Here is a 17,799-nt window from a genome sequence, read left to right on the forward strand (position 1 = left end):
TAATATCAATTGGGAGTAGGAAAAAAAATTAGTTGCTATAACATAAATTTTTTTTTTTCAATTATTTAGCCATACTTTCCTACCAACAAGATTACAATTGACCAAAAAGTAAGCACATTTAACCCAACACAATTACAACACTTAATGATCAAACATAACAACAATCACAAAAGGAGAACCTATTCTGATTGAGAATGGACAAATTCAAATCACATTCTTTAAGATCCTAGAATGAACTTTTTCCCCAGATTATTAGTTGATTTGGAAATCAGATGCATGGTGTGCATTTATGCTTCTTCATTAATACACATACAGTAAAAACAGATACAGCAAATACAGAAACAGTAAACACAGATACATTAAATACTGATACAGTAAATACAGATACAGTAAATACAGATCCCGGTTGATCAAACCGCTCGCTTATTTGGACCTAATCATAAACTGTCGAAATCATGCACGTTCAATAAATCCCGTTCATCACTAATTAATTCACGACACTCCGGTTATTAGGACCAACTGGCATATTTAACAATCGGTTAAAGAGGACCAACAGGTTTAAAATCAAACCTGTAGTTAGAACCAAAATTGGGTTGGATCCAAGAGAACTGCTTCCAGATCTAGTCTCGTCAACCGGAATAGATTATATTCATCATTATTACTCGCACATGAACGAGTCAAAGAATTGATGGATTAAATGTTTATCCCTTATTGACGTCATGTTGGCACTATAACGAAAAGAGATATTGGACGACTGCAATTTTGTATACATTTTTATACATGAATTTTCATCTTACAAACAACAATTTCTTATGCCAAAACAATTTCTTTCGATGCGGATATACATATTGCTCAAACCGTCATCTCGTTTATGTATTAAACTAACTAGTTTGCATTAATCGCAAATTAATCATTGATTTAAGAGCAAAGACAATACCACAAAAATTCGCCATTTCTTTATAAGAGAAAATGTTTCGGAGTCCAGCTCCATCGTCAGTTCATAACACAAGTCCTAGCAAAACAAATGCAATCAATTTTCACTGTCAGGTATTAAAACGGAAACAAGCAAATGACGACATGAAACAAACACTCATTTCATCTATCTATTAATATTAATTATTTCATCTATCTATTTAATATTTCGAGGGGAAAGGAGCTAAAAACGGCATTCAGACTAGGCTCTGTTCGAATATATACAGGGATTCTAAAATTCATATATCTGTAAAACCGGATGTGAAAGCTAGAACAATCAGATACGGTCAGATACAGAGGTCAGATTCAGAGGTCAGATACAGAGGTCAAATACAGAGGTTAGATACAGAGGTCAGATACAGAGGTCAGATACAGAGGTCAGATACAGAGGTCAGATACAGAGGTCAGATACAGAGATCAGATACAGAAGTCAGATACAGAGGTAATATGCAATGGTCAGATACAGAGGTCAGATACAGAGGTCAGATACAGAAGTCAGATGCAGAGGCATGAACACGTACAGCAGAATGAGAGGGATATGCAAGTAGGTTCCCCGTTCTATAACTCCTTCCTTATGCTCTGCCAGCCTAGTATATGTAGAAATTGCGTGACGTCATATCGACGTATGCTGATGCGCACTGCGCACAACTATATCTGTAAACTAGGGACGATCTCATATGAACAGGGAGAGTATCATTGCACCCGAAAAACGAGTTGATTCTAAAATTGTTATTACTAACAACACATCAAGATTTACACCCGGCGAGAAATTTGGCGAATAAAACTTTTAATTCCATTGACAAAGTCTCAGATGCGGGGCCAAATTAGGGAAAGGAATAGTAACAACTTTCCTATTGTCACACTTGGGAACAAATTCAGTACATGGCTTAGACAAATTTTTTTTATTCACAAAAAATTCTCGCCAAATCACGCAGATGATGTGAAAAAATTGTGTATGTAAGAAATATCAGATTTTTAAATTAAATTCGCAGCACAACGACCCTGTTTAAATATATTTCTTGGCGAATCTTATGAAAGGCGGAATTTGGTGAACACTGTTAACTACGGAAAAAGATACGCGTAGAGACGTCGCTCCTCAAAACCGGAACTTGCTGAAAATATTTCGAATGAACTTTAACTAACTTCGGAAAACTCGTTAAGTCTCATCTTAGAAAGTGACAAGTAGCTTCACTAAAGTCTTTAATGACTTGCAGAACTAAATATAAAATATTCAAATTTGGCAATTAAATTGTTAGTTCGTTTCCTCAACGCTTCGTTCCCCGTCACAATTTATTTTTCAAAAAGACAATTTGAATAACAATTTTACCTAGAATTAATGAATGATTCTATTTAGATATTTAGATTTAGTCACTGAATAACTGGTAACTTTGACGATAAATACATGTGTTAGTCACTGTATAACTGTTAACTTTTGCTATTTAAAAGAAAACAAGTGAATTTTTATTTATTACTGCAAAAGACGGTCATAAATACAGAAATTGCATATATGAATGACCAATTATTATTAATTTGCGTCATCTTCCAGTCCATAAACATTCCTCCTACAAAAATGTTTTGTTTTTCCCAACATATTGCATTTTTGCGGGCGATTAATTAAAGTCGCATTAATTTTTTTATTTATCTGCTCACATATTGAAAAGACTTTGCTTTCAGATAATTGGTCAAGCCTTGCCTAAATACCTCCAACGATATCATAACTTCTTCGATCCTAACTCAGTTAATTAAATATTTCCTTGTGATTTCTTGATCAACTTATTCCCTTTGAAGTGATTCATTTTGAATCTTTTGCTTTGAATGAAGATAATTAGTATATTTTAATACCAGCCAGTCTAAGCTTAAATGTAGTACAGAATAATTTTAACTCAAATTTCAAAGTATTTTATTCTAGAGGATATATTTTAACGTAAGACATATCGAGACATCATAACAGCCTGAAACTGAAATTTTGCACCATTCAGATTCAAATCCCTTATTGGGATTTGAAATCCCTTATTTTCAAATCCCTTATTATCTATCCCTTATGCAGCTTATTGAAATTATATTAATGAATAGTGATATTTATATGGCAGTCACAACACAAGGTCTTGTTATATCTCCTTGCCTGATTTCCTGCAACGTTACATTTTGAGGAAAATCGCACAAAAATTTTCTGTACAGAAATGTTCTTGAGATAAAAAAGAACACGTCATACTCACGATATCCGCACTCTTGATTCCTTTCAATGCACTACATTATATGCTTCATCTGAAGGGGTGGGTATACTGTATAGTGTAGTTTTGTAGTGAAGTTTTTCGATGACAGAATTTGCTGATTTATACGCGTGAGATAAATGATACTTCAAATACTTTCAAAACTCGCTAAGTGAACGTAAGTACTTACGCTCTATTTTCTTGTCTATGATTGGTGGATTTTGCTTGAAAGACCGTCAATGATTGGCTGATGAACTTACGATCTCTTAATTTATAGCGCATTTTCTCATTTCTGGAAAAAATGCACTATTGTGCTCGCCATGTCTGTCTGTCTGTCTGTCTGTCCGTCTGTCTGTCTGTCCGTCTGTCCGTCCATCCATGACCTCAAGTTTTCGTCGTCGAGAAAATGCGCTCTCTGTCACTCACTGCAGTGAGTACTGAGTTATATTTTTTGAAAGTATAGGCCTGGCAGAGAATTCGTTCACTTAAATTATCAGAGAGTCGAACAATTCTTCAGAAGACGTTGTTGGTAGATCAATAGACATGTTTCAGGAAGTAGTTTTAGTTTATTAACGCTGTTTCGAATGCAACAAACATTCATCTCAAAGTTACAAGAAGCATTGAATATTGAAATTTTGCTGGAAATACTTTTTGTAATTGGTGTATTTCCGCAGATGCCTTTCTTTTATGCAAGTTCAATAATTATTGAAGATCAGAGCATGCTTTTTATTAACAATATTATTTTTTTCAAAAATGTAGCAAAATTTCTTGCGAGGGATCAAAATCAGATTGCCAAATGACATTTTAAAGGAATGCGACGTTTCGAATATAAAATTTTCATTATCAAGCTGGTGAAGGTTTTGCATCACTTGAAATTTAACTTTTGGGAGTGACAGTAGTACAAATAAAGGGTATTGTGGACAAAATTTGTAATATAAGTTTAAAATTACTGTGAATGAAATTTAAGCGTCCGGACAAATACCATAGTCTGGAAGTTAATAGCTGGAGACTCGCTCTTGATTATGACTCACTCAGCTATCGCCAGTCTCGATGGGTCAGGGCATGGTTGAAATAATATGTATTAATTCAATCATGGGTCGGGGCACCGCAGAACTATGCTGGTGCAGGCCTATAATGTCGCTCGGATCGGGTGATGTCTCATTGTGAGCCTCCCGCATGTGGTTCATCTTGGGTCCTCCAGATTGTAGCATGTGAGTCGGCGGCTTAAGGTCGTGTTATATTGTAAGACCAATGTAGTTTATATTTTGAAGAAGTCTACAACCATCTATATTACATGAAAATTTAGAAACAATATTAGTTTCTTGAAGCAGTCCAATATTTTTACAGGGATTTTTATTAATGAGAAGGTTTTTAATTTTCTTGTTTTTGTAGTAGATCAGAAGTTTTATATTTTTCCGTTATTCGTTGTGCTCTTGATATTATATTATGGATGATTGACTGTAGGGCTCGTTCATCCACTTGGTAGCCGCTGTTCATCGTGTTTTGATAACAGGTTGTTGTGACGGTTCCATTAAATATTGCTTCATTGTCGGTTCGGTTATTTCTCGATCGATAATTATATATTTCAGTGTCACCTTTTCTATTTGAAAACCCATTATTTACTAAGATTTGTTTACAAGTTCTGAGTTCAGTTTTCAAGTCACTCTCGGATGTGCTGTTTGAATGCTCTCTGTACGAGAGCGCGCACAGTGCTGGTTTTATAGCGTTGAGGGCATTCACTTCCTTCGTTTAGCACTTTTCCGACATCGGTCGGTTTTCGGTAAACATTAGTGACAAAAGAATTATCTTCAATTCCCACTAATATATCTAGGAAGGGCAATTTGTGATTTTGTCAAATTCATGGGTAAACTTCAGAACTGAGTCTCGTTCCAAAGCTTTTACAAGTTATTCAAGTGCTGTTCTCCCGATTGACAACGAAAATGTCATCCACATATCTGCAAATAAGTTCAGGCTTGATCTGTTTCTCTCGAGCACTCAATTTTCCAGTTCACACATAAAGAATTCTGCAAAAGTTGGACCTAGAGGGCATTCAATGGCATTGCCGTTAATTTGTCGGTAAATTTTGTTATCGGTAGTCCGGAAGGGAGATTCTGGAGTACTGTACAGAGACGAAGAAGGTCAATTAGGATCTTTTTAGCGCATTTTCTCATTTATGGAAAAAATTGCTATTGTGCTCGTCATGTCCTTCCGTCCGTCTGTCCGTGACTTTACGTTTTCGTCTGTCACTCACTGCAGTGAGTACCGAGTTATATTTTTTGGTATAGGTGAGGCTGGAAAGGATTTGTGCTAATATATTTTTTGTAATTGGACATGTAGTGATCCTCCCTCCCATTTTGGGAGAAAAAATGCACATGTTACACTCACGACATCACATCCAGGGACTTCCGCACTCCTAATTTCCTGCACTGCACTACGCTGTAAAAAGCAGAGCGGAAACTCCGGCTCATGAAGCAATAGGTGATGGGGTTACAACACGCGGAGCAATACGCTAGCAGATGCACCCCTGCAACTCCTTTCATACCCAGGATTCTGTACACGAGGCTCCCGTTATACAAAGACACCGTATTGAGTACGTACAGAGGAGTCCAGCAGATGAAAAATTCGAGAACCACAACTCCTATCATTTTAATCATCCTCTGTTTGTCCCTGAGAGCTTTGTGGGAACTCGTACTCCGTAATGAAGTCTCATGATTAATGATTTGGTTTTCTCTCGTACGTTTTTGGGTGATCCTAACATTTTTGTTCCTTTTAGATGTTGGATTGAATCTTTGACTGAATGTAACGGCATCATTTACTGTTTCACTCAAGCATATTTCCACTGATGGTGCTTTAGACTTGTTAAGTTTGAACTTTCCAGGTCCACGATTCTTGTGAATTACGATACTTGAGAACTTAGGCTTTCCGGTGCCATCGGCCCCACTTGCATCTGTGCTACTTCGGGAAGATTCGAAATCGAATTCATCGATTCCAATTCCTGGAACCAAGATTGTGCGACTGGAATTCGCCTGGAATTCTTCGGAATGTTGTTTTGAAGTCAAAAGTTTTTTCGTCTGGCCGCTTCTTCGTTCATCGTTCCCCGCACATTTTCTTTCTTCACAGCCAATTAAAGCATCAGTTTCTTTCCCGTGAGAGCCTTCAACCAGGGGACCTGTAAATCACGAAGGAACAAATTTGAATAAACAACCGTTATTACGCACGCAAAGTTAGCTAATTGAAACATTTTAGGCAGAAAAACAGTTGCGCATTTAGGATGGTTATTATATTTATTTAATAATTCAATCTATTGACGTTTATCAACCATCACAAAAACGATCGGAACAAGATAATATTAAAAAACTATTTTTTTTTCACGAGGTTTTCCATGTAGAATAATGTTGGATGAATCAAATAGCATGACAAAAACAAATTTTAGCAACGTTACTCCAACCATCAATGTTGAGCAACTCTTGAAACGCGTCTATACCACGAATTGAAATTCATGTTGGATGAACTGAATTACTTTGATGCTAACGTTCAAATTCATGACGAATGTACTGAAGTACTTTGATGCTAACGTTCAAATTCATGAAAAATTTACTGAAGTACTTTGATAATAACGTTCATATTCATGACGGATGTACTGAAGAACTTTTATGCTAACGTTCAAATTCACGACGAATGTACCGAAGTACTTTGATGTTATCGTTCAAATTCACGACGAATGTACTGTACTTTGATGCTAACGTTCAAATTCATGGCAGATGTACTGAAGTACATAGATGCTAACGTTCAAAATTATTACTAATTTACTGAAGTACTTTGAGGATAACGTTCAAATTCATGACGGATTTACTGAATTACTTTGATGCAAACATTCAAATTCATGACGGATGTACTGAAGTACTTAGATGCTAACGTTCAAATTCATGATGAATGTACTGAAGTACTTTGATGCTAACGTTCAAATTTATGACGGATGTACTGCAGTACTTTGAGGATAACGTTACAATTCATGACGAATGTACTGCAGTTCTTTGAGGATAACGTTCAAATTCATGACGAATGTACTGAAGTACTTTGATGCAAACGTTCAAATTCATGACGAATGTACTGAAGTTTTTTGATCCTTAAAAATGTATTGCATGGATGGTACAGTGGGACAAATCGACCTCAATTTGATTGTGATAATCAATCACAGCCGCGCTAATCTCTCGCTATTCATGAACATTGAACGGGTCACCGCTGGCATGCTCACACACAGTTCGCCGGTGCATTTCCTCGCATCAGTATCGACGTTCATCGAAATCTCTCATTCAATACAAATTGCCATGCAATAATCAATTTGAGCCTGACGTTCTGAATTGCATTTGAACCCTACTTTCTTTTTGTTAGGACGGGTATGGGTTGTAATAATATTTCGCTATTAGAACTTTCTTTCTTAACCTCGTGTTGCAAGTAGGTAATTTGGTTGTCATAGTCATGAAGCGCTGCATTTTCAATTGAACCCAGCATTTTTTCTGGGGTATAAGTTTCATTTAATTCCGTAAAACATGATCCAACAAATATTTAGAATCGTTTTCGCTACAGTTAAGGAAAATGTTCCCTATATGCTATTTCATCAAAAATTCATCTTAAAACCTAACAATTGTTTGCATGTAAACATCAATCGCAAATTCTGAGAATAAGAAACTAATGATAAAAATACATGTTTCAAAGTTATCATTATAGTGTTTCCTGAAATTGCCGAATAGAAAAGTAATATTCTTGTTAACAGATATCCTCTACACGACTTATGCCTTTGCCTAGGCATTCATTCAAACAAATCCGCAGTCCTTCAGTTAACCAATTTATTTACGTGTTGAAATAATACCTGTTTCTTTGCCGCTGCTGTAAGCTGAGACACATTCGCTCCTGCAATTCGAGCTCACAGCTCGGATGTTGTTATGTTCAGGCCCGAGAGTTCGATGTTTTATTGATGTTCGATACCCTTCCTCTTGTAACACACGAAATTCTTTGTTTGTATTTGTTGTAGATGGACTTTGCCTGTAACAACAATCTTTTGTTTGCAATGCCCTCGACTCTTCTTCAACAGTCCTGAGATCCACGTGAGAAGAAATCTTGTTCCATTTGACACTAGAATCAATATTTGCGCTTGACGGGCAACCGTCGGGAGAATTGTGATCTCTCTCGTCAATTTGGCTCAATGAGGTCTCCATTACCAGCGTCGTACTGTCATTTCTGAGGGATGAAGTAAAACGGGAACTTCGGCTCATAATTTTTCGAGAAGAACTTGTCGTACAATTGCAACTTTTCGTGTACCGGGCACTGTTTTTTCTATCGTTTGCTATGGACTCGTTCAGGACATCACGAATGGCTAAGTAGGCGAGTAACATCAATAAGAGGGGAAGTAGCAGCAAAAAAATCATCAGGGAAATCCAATACAATTTTTCGAGAAAGTTACTCGGCCATTGTTCCCTGCATTTGTGGCGACCTGAAAAATTATAAGAAATCATCAGTTGTTAATTTGAGAAGTTAATTCTATAATATAATTTTATAATTGTCTCATTCAGATTCCGTTAATGTTTAGGTCATAATTTCATGAGTTAAGTATTAAATAGATTTTAGTGCGAGCTGCAGGATACACACAAGACTTATTTTTTTAACTAAGGGCGGGTGATACTCGGGGTTACAACAATAAAAATATACTCTTTTTCTAACTGATATGCGGCTAAAATTCAATCTAACCCCAACGAAAATCTAGATTTCTATACGAGATCAAATATTACTATTATGTTTTCCTGCTTATTTTTCTCAAATGCATTGCAGTGCAATAGCAGCAGTGTTCACTGAGGTAAAACGGTTCAAGTCCCTTTTTCCTATTCATTCAATGGTCTATTGTATGTAGACAATGGCCTTGCATGCTACCTAAACTAAACCATGAACCAAATCCCTGTGTTGCCGACGGGCATGAGTTTGGATGTGATAGGTTGTACGTAGCATGCTGTCCATTCATTTGTATGTAGTATATATCCGTAACTAAACTAAACCATAAACCAAACCCGCATCATGCAGTGGTGCCGACGGGCAAAGTCACGTGGATGTGACAGGTTGTATGTAGCATACTGTCCATTCATTTGTATGTAGGATATATCCATAACCAAACTAAACCATAAACCAAACCCGCACCTGTGGTGCCGACGGGCATGAGTGTGGATGTGATAGGTTGTATGTAGCATGCAGGCCATGCATGCCACTTATCCATTTGTATGTAGGATATATCCATACCTAAACTAGACCATAAACCAAACCCCAACTGTGGTACCGACGGGCATGAGTGTGGATGTGATAGGTTGTATGTACTGCTGCCCTTGCATGCTACCTAAACTAAATGCTGACCTTGCATGCTACCTAAACTAAACCATAAACCAAACCCCTACCTGTGGTGCCGACGGGCATGAGTGTGGATGTATGGATGCCCGATTGCCTTGTGGATGTATGTAGCATGCTGACCATGCATGGTACATAAACTAAACCATAAACCAACCCCCACCTGTGTTGCCGACGGGCATGAGTGTGGATGTGATGGCTATGGGAGCCATGAAGACGAGTGAGGAGATCCACACCACGGCTATCCTCTTCCTGGCATGGCTCGCCGTGCGCCAGCCACGGGAGCGCAGAGGCCTACAGATGCCCGAGTAGCGCTCGTGGGATATCGCGACCAACGTCCACGCGCTCACGCTCACCGACACCGCTGAGAAAATTATCGGAACATTTGTAATTGCAGTATTATAATAAAAATATTAATATTACCGCTGAAAAAATTGTCGGAATATTCGTAATATTTTTACCCAAGTAACGCTCGTGCGATATCGCGACCAACGACAACGCGCTCACGCTCACCGACACCGCTGAGAAAATTATAGGAATGTTTGTAATTGTAGAATAAGGATAAAAACATTATTATAGCCGCTGAGAAAATTATAGAAATGTTTATAATTGTAGTACATAAATAAAAATATTATTAAAACCGCTTAGAAAATTCTCAGAATATTTGTAATTGTAGTATAAGGATAAAAATATTATTATTACCGCTGAAAAAAATATCGGAATATTAGCAAAATATTATTTGAATGTTAAACCTATATAATAAAAATAATATTATTATGTATAGGCTTCACCCGAAGCGACTGTAGAGTCGCTTTAATGGATGTTGATCTTAAAATCATCAGCATCCGTTACTGGGTATATAACATTATAAAGTTCTCTAAGCTGCTTATATTTTGGAATTGATCGCTGCTATAACACAAATAAATGAGGTATATAAATATAGGTAGACAAGATATGAAGAGATTAAATATTCTAATTAGTCTAAAAATATTAAGTAGCCAAATATGTAATATTATAAATGAATTTGGAAATCATCAGTTAATAAGTTTCATTATTGATATTTACATCTCAATATAACATATCATTAAATGTATTAATAACTCAATTGATTTAAAAATGAATTTAGTCTTTTTCATACACGAAAAAATTTCCCGTGAATATAGTCCAAATGAGATCATGACGAAGTGATGAATTCAAAAATGCAAACTCGATCAGACCTCTCAACGCCACACAAGCATTAAAAAATAGTAAATTTGTCTCTCTCTAACAGCCAATTAAATGAGGATTATATGCATTAAAACTGCTGACCATGATACGCGAATAACATTTTAGACTAATTGCGTGGGTTTTATATCATTATTATAAACTTGTATTTTACCACGAATAATTTTTTACCTCATAACTGATGAAAATAATAAAATAAAAGTATTTAAAACTGCTCAGGAAAATAAGAAAACAATGTTCTTCAACTGCTAACAACAACTTGAAACTAAAATTTTTAATGCACTGATGATAGAACACTGAATGTTGTATTAAAGCTGGTAAACATGGGATTCCCAGAAGCATAGAGTGGCCTCACTTAATCAGCTATTGTTATGCACTTTTTTCATTATTTACCTTGTCAGGATTTTGAAACTGTTTCGTTCACATTGAATATATTAAATCACATTTGTCTTCCATTCAGCATTTACTTAGCATAAGAACCCTCACAGTTCAGACCCAGACAAGCGAAGAAACGAGGCAAAACACTTCTCCCAAGTGCGTTTAAATTGCTATCATTTTGATGTCAGAGTTTTCTATGATATACGAGCGCAATACCCCATATATTTTCATTTTTAGAATATATTTGAGTGACCAAAGATTTTTTTATTGACAACTTTTGGATTAGGATAAATTTGAAGAGGAAAACTTGCTATTGCATCGGCAAAATATCCGCTGGAAGATTTTTTCTGGAGATAGAACAGAAAAATTGATGTATGCTAATGATTTTTCATGTCATTGGCTTTTCTCGTCCTCAATTACAATCTAAATTAATACGAAATATATTCATTAGTCATTACTATTCAAATTTATTTTAGTATAAGTCCAAGCAACCCAATGGAAATTCAGATTACATTGCTTAAAAATCGTGAAGTAAAAAGCCAATATCAATTAAAAATTTCAAGTTCAGTAATTGAGAAATTAGCCGCGCTCTCATTAACGGCTGGAAACCAATTAAGATAGCACTCGAGAACCCGGAATGAGGGTTCGTGACGAGCGTATCGTAGTCTGTAATTCATTGTCTCAGACTTAAGAGCTTAATCGCGAGAACGACAGACATAATGAGTGCAAAATTACAGGATGTCTATACAGATGAAGCTGCTCGGGAAATGAATAAGTCTTTTAAAAATGTGAAATGTAGATAGCAATATATTTTTAACGTTTCCTTGTTAAAATTTTCATGAAATTTTTTTAAAAATGTTAACCTCAATGACGTAATAACTCGAAATAAGTACATTAATTTAGAAAATACCAAATATTATGAATGCTTTGGTGTAGCTTTCCTTAGCATGTTAAGAAGAGTGATTTAGTTTAAAGGCAATAAGTGGGCAGCAGTCAAGGACATTGTGTTTGCTCCTATGTATCACTTCCTATGATAAACAGGCGAGATGACAATATGGAAATCACAATAGCTAACAATTTTGATAAATTAGTTGAATGACAATTTTACCTACTGCTTTTCTCATTTTCTTAAGACTAATTCAGAAAAAACAGTGATTAGTGAATGAAGAATATTTTCGTGAATAGTAGAAATAGAATATAGTGAAATAGAAATAGTGAATGAAGAATAATTTAATTTAATTAAAAATGATGATTGACAATAAGAAAATTACCACTATATAAATAATTTACTTTTATTAATGAAGATTAATTTAATTTAAATTCATGATACTCGAATTTCATGAACACGACTGCCATTGAAGAAGCTTTAAGACCACACCTCGCGGCAGCTGATCGCATCTGTGAACTTTTTCTCTGCAACTGTAAAAGCAGATTTCCCTGGAGAAAATGAGCTCCCAAGGGTGCGTAAGTAGTCCTTACCGCCTCAATGAATCTTTTAAGACCTTATGATTGCAGCTTCTTATATTAACATGGAGTCCAAAATGTGTTGCTTTGATTAAACATTCGTTAATCGGGACTTAGTGAGGAGGAAGGAGAGAACCGAGACCAGGTTTTAAATGAGAAATGAATTCAAATAAATAACTAATAAATATTCGTTTGATATGCATTCATCTCCAATATATGAACGATTGAAATAATAATGAGAAGAATTATATACTAGAGTTATAAATAGGCGACTCGACTTTTTCAGGCGTAAAATTTACACGAGTTATTGGAGCAAGAGAACTTATACGAGTTAATGGAGCAGAAGAATTTACACCAGTTATTGGAGCAAGAGAACTTAAACGATTTATTGGAGCAAAAGAATTAAACGAGTTATTGGAGCAAAAGAAGTAAATGAGTTATTGGAGCAAGAGAATTAAAACAGTTATTGAAGCAAAAGAATTAAATGAGATATTGGAGCTAGAGAATTTTGCGAGTTATTGGAGCAAAAGAATTAAACGAGTTATTGGAGCAAGTGAATTAAACGAGTTATTGGAGCAAAAGAATATTAAACGAGTTATTGGAGCAAGAGAATTTAACGAGTTATTGGAGCATTGGAGCAAGTGAATTAAACGAGTTATTGAAGCAAGAGAATTTAACCAGTTATTGGAGCAAGAGAATTAAACGAGTTATTGGAGCAAGAGAATTAAACGAGTTATTGGAGCAAGAGAATTTAACGAGTTATTGGAGCAAGAGAATTTAACGAGTTATTGGAGCAAGAGAATTTAACGAGTTATTGGAGCAAGAGAATTATATCCATCAGTAAGAATTTAAATACGTGTTGCACATACAAACTATAAAATAATCAGAAGTAAATAATTTGAGAATAAATGTTGAACCCAGTTGTGAGCTGAAATTCCAGACCATTTAACAGGAACAACACTTATTAATTTAAACGGAAAAAGCATGTGTATAATATTTTCGAAAAATTAATTTATATCCTAATTTTGGATATTACGAAATACTCTTTTCAGCGCATTTTCATGTTTATGGAAAAAATGCACTATTGTTCTCGCCATGTCCCTCCGTCCGTCTGTCTGTCTGTCTGTCTGTCCGTCCATTACTTTCGAGAAAAACGTTTTCGTCGACGAGAAAATGCGCTCTCTGTCACTCACTGCAGTGAGTACTGAGTTAGATTTTTTTTAATCACTTAATTGTGTGGAATAAGTTTACATATAACAAGTGCGAGAAATTTTGCTCTGACCGGCAGAAAGTGAGAAGCTCGATCGGCTTTACTGCGCTGGAGCGAAAACAACACAATTCGCGCGTGACAACCGCAATCTTTCAATCCAGATCGATGGAGACTTTAAGTTCTTTGTGTGCTTTGAGGAATTTCAGCATCTTAACATTACTGTTCAACATAAATCTATTGTTAGAGTTTGAATATTGATGGGACTTAAAAGTTCTTTGTGTGCTTTGAGAAATGTCGGTGTTTTAACATTATTGTTCAACATAAATCTATTGTTAGAGTTTGAATATTGATGGAGACTTAAAAGTTCTTTGTGAGCTTCGAGAAATTTCAGCGTCTTAACATAATTGTTAAACATTAATCTATTGTAGGAATTTGATTATTGATGGAGGCCTACAGTTCTTTGTGTGCTTTGAGGAATTTCGGTGTTTTAACATTATTGTTCAGCATAAATCTTTTGTTAGAGCTTGAATATTGCTGTAGGCTTAAAATTTTTTGTGTGCTTCGAGGAATTTCAGCGTCTTAACATAATTGTTCAACATAAATCTATTGTTTGAGTTTGAATATTATTAATGACGGACAAACATGATTAAAAATACAATATAAAAATATATATTAAGACACCAAACTTAGTGAAATTGCTAGTAAAGCTGAAATATGCCCTATGAGAATATTTAAAACGACGCGAAATTCTCCGATTGTACACAATTTTCCCTCAATTTTTTTCCCCGCTAGAATAGTAAATTCTTCAGTACCTAAGTTTATGTGATTGGAAATAACGAAACAAAGTTTTTGAAAAATAAATTAGCATTGTTTCTATTTATTGCCCTCCCCGTTTTTATACTTATATATGTTACATTTAGTAACTTAACTTATTAAATTTACTGCTTACTTCGGTTGTAAAAAAATTTAGCGCAAAAATCATTAACCTATATACAAAAATGTCAATCTATTAAATGTGCTTCAAGTCAAACATGAATTCTTTTTTAATCGGTGAAAATATCCCGTCAGATCTCCACTCAATGCGAAAGAAACCGGAAGTAGATTAAGGAATCGTCAATGTTATTAAATATCTCGAGAGTTCCATCCCATGCATCCCACTGCATCCCATTTGAAAATCATCTACTACAAACCCTTCGTCCTCGAAATTTATTTTCGATATGCAGACATTTCTAGACTCAATTTGCTTAATTGAAAAGAATATCCCCATAATCGTTATTTATCTCTATCACATTTATTGAATTTTACCAGTATAACAATTTATCACATTTATCTGTATCAATATATATCACAATTATTTTTTCGACCCAATAATCACAGTTTATATTATCGTTTAATACTTCCAAAATTTATCACAATTCAGTATTAGATCCAATTACTACAGTTTATCCTATCATGCAATATTTCAAATTTAGCACAATTCAGTCCTTAATATCTAAGGACAAATCTATCAAAAATTTAAAGCAAAGAAGACGCCAAGCAAGTTCACCGTATCTTCAATGAAAACGTCTCGTAGACCAGCTTCATCACAGGCTCAAAAAATATGTGGAACAGAATAAATAGAATATGACATATTGGCGTTTTCTTTGCTTATAAATTCTTGTTGAACATGCGATTTAAGACGACCAAAGATTTAAGGATAAATCTAACCTTGTAAATATGGGATGACGTGGCAAGCGAAGCGTCCAAAAATGAAGTCCCGAAGTAGTGATCCCGTCAGAGTAAACGGAGCACACACGACGATCAGCAAAAGATCAGAAATGCTCAAGTTCAGCAGCAAAATATTGGTAGGAGTTCTCATCCTTCTGTGCAGCAGCAGCGTTACCAGCACCAGTAAATTACCGAGAACTGACAGCACCAGGATTAAGCTGTAGCTTGTCAGCAAGAATATTGCTTGGTCGTTCAGCGAGTTGAAAGTTACAGTGGCACTGGATTTGTTTGGTGCAGTGGCTCTGTTGCACAGCAATTCAATAAAGTGATCCAAGTAAGTGGTTATGTTTTCCATAGATGAGTTCCTCCATAACTTTGTACAATACTCTGAATTTGAATGAATGAGTTGAGTTAATAAATCACGGTAGATGGGAAGAATTGTCTCGTTTGTGAATGAAGTATTTTCGTTTTCAATTTCCATGCCAGAAAATAAATCTTCCATCTTCACTGATACACTTGCGCTTGAATAAATTTCAATTCTTCAACCTACAGGCTCAATTACTGAGCAAACTAATTTTATATTGAATTTTAGCTGCAAATTTATGCAATTCCTTCTTTTTTTAATAAGTTTGCTAATAATTGGCGTAGAAACATTCTTCGTACATCACATACATTCACCCTGCAAAAACATTAAAATCAATCATCTGTTTCACACTTTTATTAGTAAAGGAAAGTTAGAGCAAAGAAAAGTATTAGCAAATACATACACATTAATGCTGCTCCAATCAATGTACTTAGCTAATGAAAACATTATAGATTCAACTTATTATCTGCCAAATACAGTAAGTTGTATTATCTAAGCTTAAATATAATGCTTGCTTAGAAACATATTGTTTCGGTATTTTCAATTTAAGGACCAAAAAAATACATAGAACAGAATATAAACAGAAATTCTTTCTCCCTGACGTGGCAGAACATTAATATTAATACTATATAATTATTCCATTATCAATTTCTGGACCAAAAATACATCGAACATAACAGAATATAAACAGAAATTCTTTCTCCCTGACGTGGCAGAACATTAATACTATATAATTATACCATTATCAATTTCTGGACCAAAAATACATCGAACATAACAGAATATAAACAGAAATTCTTTCTCCATGACGTGGCAGAACATTAATACGATATAATTATATCAGCTACCATCGCGGCCGGCACTTCGCTTAATGCGGATCAAAATGCCCCGCGCCTGGTTTTAAGGTATCAAAATCACTGGCCTGAATATGGAAAATACAGTCATAAATATCTCATAGTGTGTAATTTGTTGGTTGAGGCTCTCAGAAGCCGAACGGCGTTTCCACATTAAAAGTATAACGGGTGACATGAAAGGCAATAACTGCAACAGTATAAGAACATGTGGCAATATCTGCTGCAGTATAAACACATGTGACTATAATAATATTTTCAAATGATTATGAATACATCTGTATAAACACAAATAGCTATAACTACATCAGTATATATACAAGTGGCCATAACTGCATCAGTATACATACTGCAATATACTGCATCAGTTTCACATTTTATATATTATACTGCATCAATTTCAATATAAATTGAAATAACTGCATCTGTATAAACGAAAATGCTGACTGGCGTTTAAGCGTCTCATGTCAATTTAATCCTAAAAAATATTTGGCGTATGACATTAAATATTGTTCTGCATATAAAAATAGAAAATACCATTCTATGAAAATTAAAATGTCTTATTCAAAACACAAATCAAAATAAAAGGACAATATTGTGCTAATTCCTCGTGAGCACCCTATGTTTCATCTATGCATGAAAAATTTTCCAAATACATGAATGTGTCCTCATTAAAAATCTTCTAATATACCTCCACGCAATACATAAATACTTCGAAGAAATGTTTTTCCGTGAAAAGGTAAGAGCTTCGCTCAAAAATACTTGCATCTTCCATTTAAATACGTTACTTGCATTAGGGAAATAAAACGTATAGCGGCATTCATTGAAACTGAAATCCTTAAAGAAACATTTAAATTTCCAACAACTTTATGTTACCTCATTCAAACCTCGGGAAAATATAAAATACGAAACCATCGTCGACAACGTTAAACATTATTCCTTTGTTGGGTAGCAGTTAAAATGGTTGCAATTTTGTCTCTTTGTTAAAGAAATTCGAATTATAAATACCGACGAGTCGATCGACCATTGACA

General features: G+C 35.1%; 1 protein-coding gene across 1 annotated transcript; it reads right to left on the minus strand.

Annotated features, from left to right (window-relative positions):
* Positions 1–5,491: 5,491 nt before the first annotated feature.
* LOC108673917 (cholecystokinin receptor type A-like) lies at positions 5,492–15,907 on the minus strand. Its single transcript, XM_047880928.1, has 4 exons — positions 15,553–15,907; positions 9,733–9,933; positions 8,053–8,673; positions 5,492–6,351 (listed from the first exon to the last, which is right to left on the minus strand). The coding sequence occupies exons 1-4, from the start codon at positions 15,905–15,907 to the stop codon at positions 5,564–5,566; spliced, it is 1,965 nt and encodes a 654-aa protein (XP_047736884.1). The 3' UTR covers positions 5,492–5,563.
* Positions 15,908–17,799: the final 1,892 nt, after the last annotated feature.

This window comes from Hyalella azteca, unplaced genomic scaffold (assembly GCF_000764305.2).
Source record: "Hyalella azteca isolate HAZT.00-mixed unplaced genomic scaffold, Hazt_2.0.2 contig6610, whole genome shotgun sequence".
Taxonomy (NCBI): Eukaryota; Metazoa; Arthropoda; class Malacostraca; order Amphipoda; family Hyalellidae; genus Hyalella; species Hyalella azteca.

Coding starts and splice junctions, on each gene's coding strand:
- LOC108673917 (XM_047880928.1), bottom strand. CDS start 15,907: ATGGAAAACATAACCACTTACTTGGATCACTTTATTGAATTGCTGTGC. Junction 8,674..9,732: donor CATGCCCGTCGGCAACACAG/GTGGGGGTTGGT, acceptor ATAATTTTTCAG/GTCGCCACAAATGCAGGGAA. Junction 6,352..8,052: donor CAGCAGCGGCAAAGAAACAG/GTATTATTTCAA, acceptor CGTGATTTACAG/GTCCCCTGGTTGAAGGCTCT.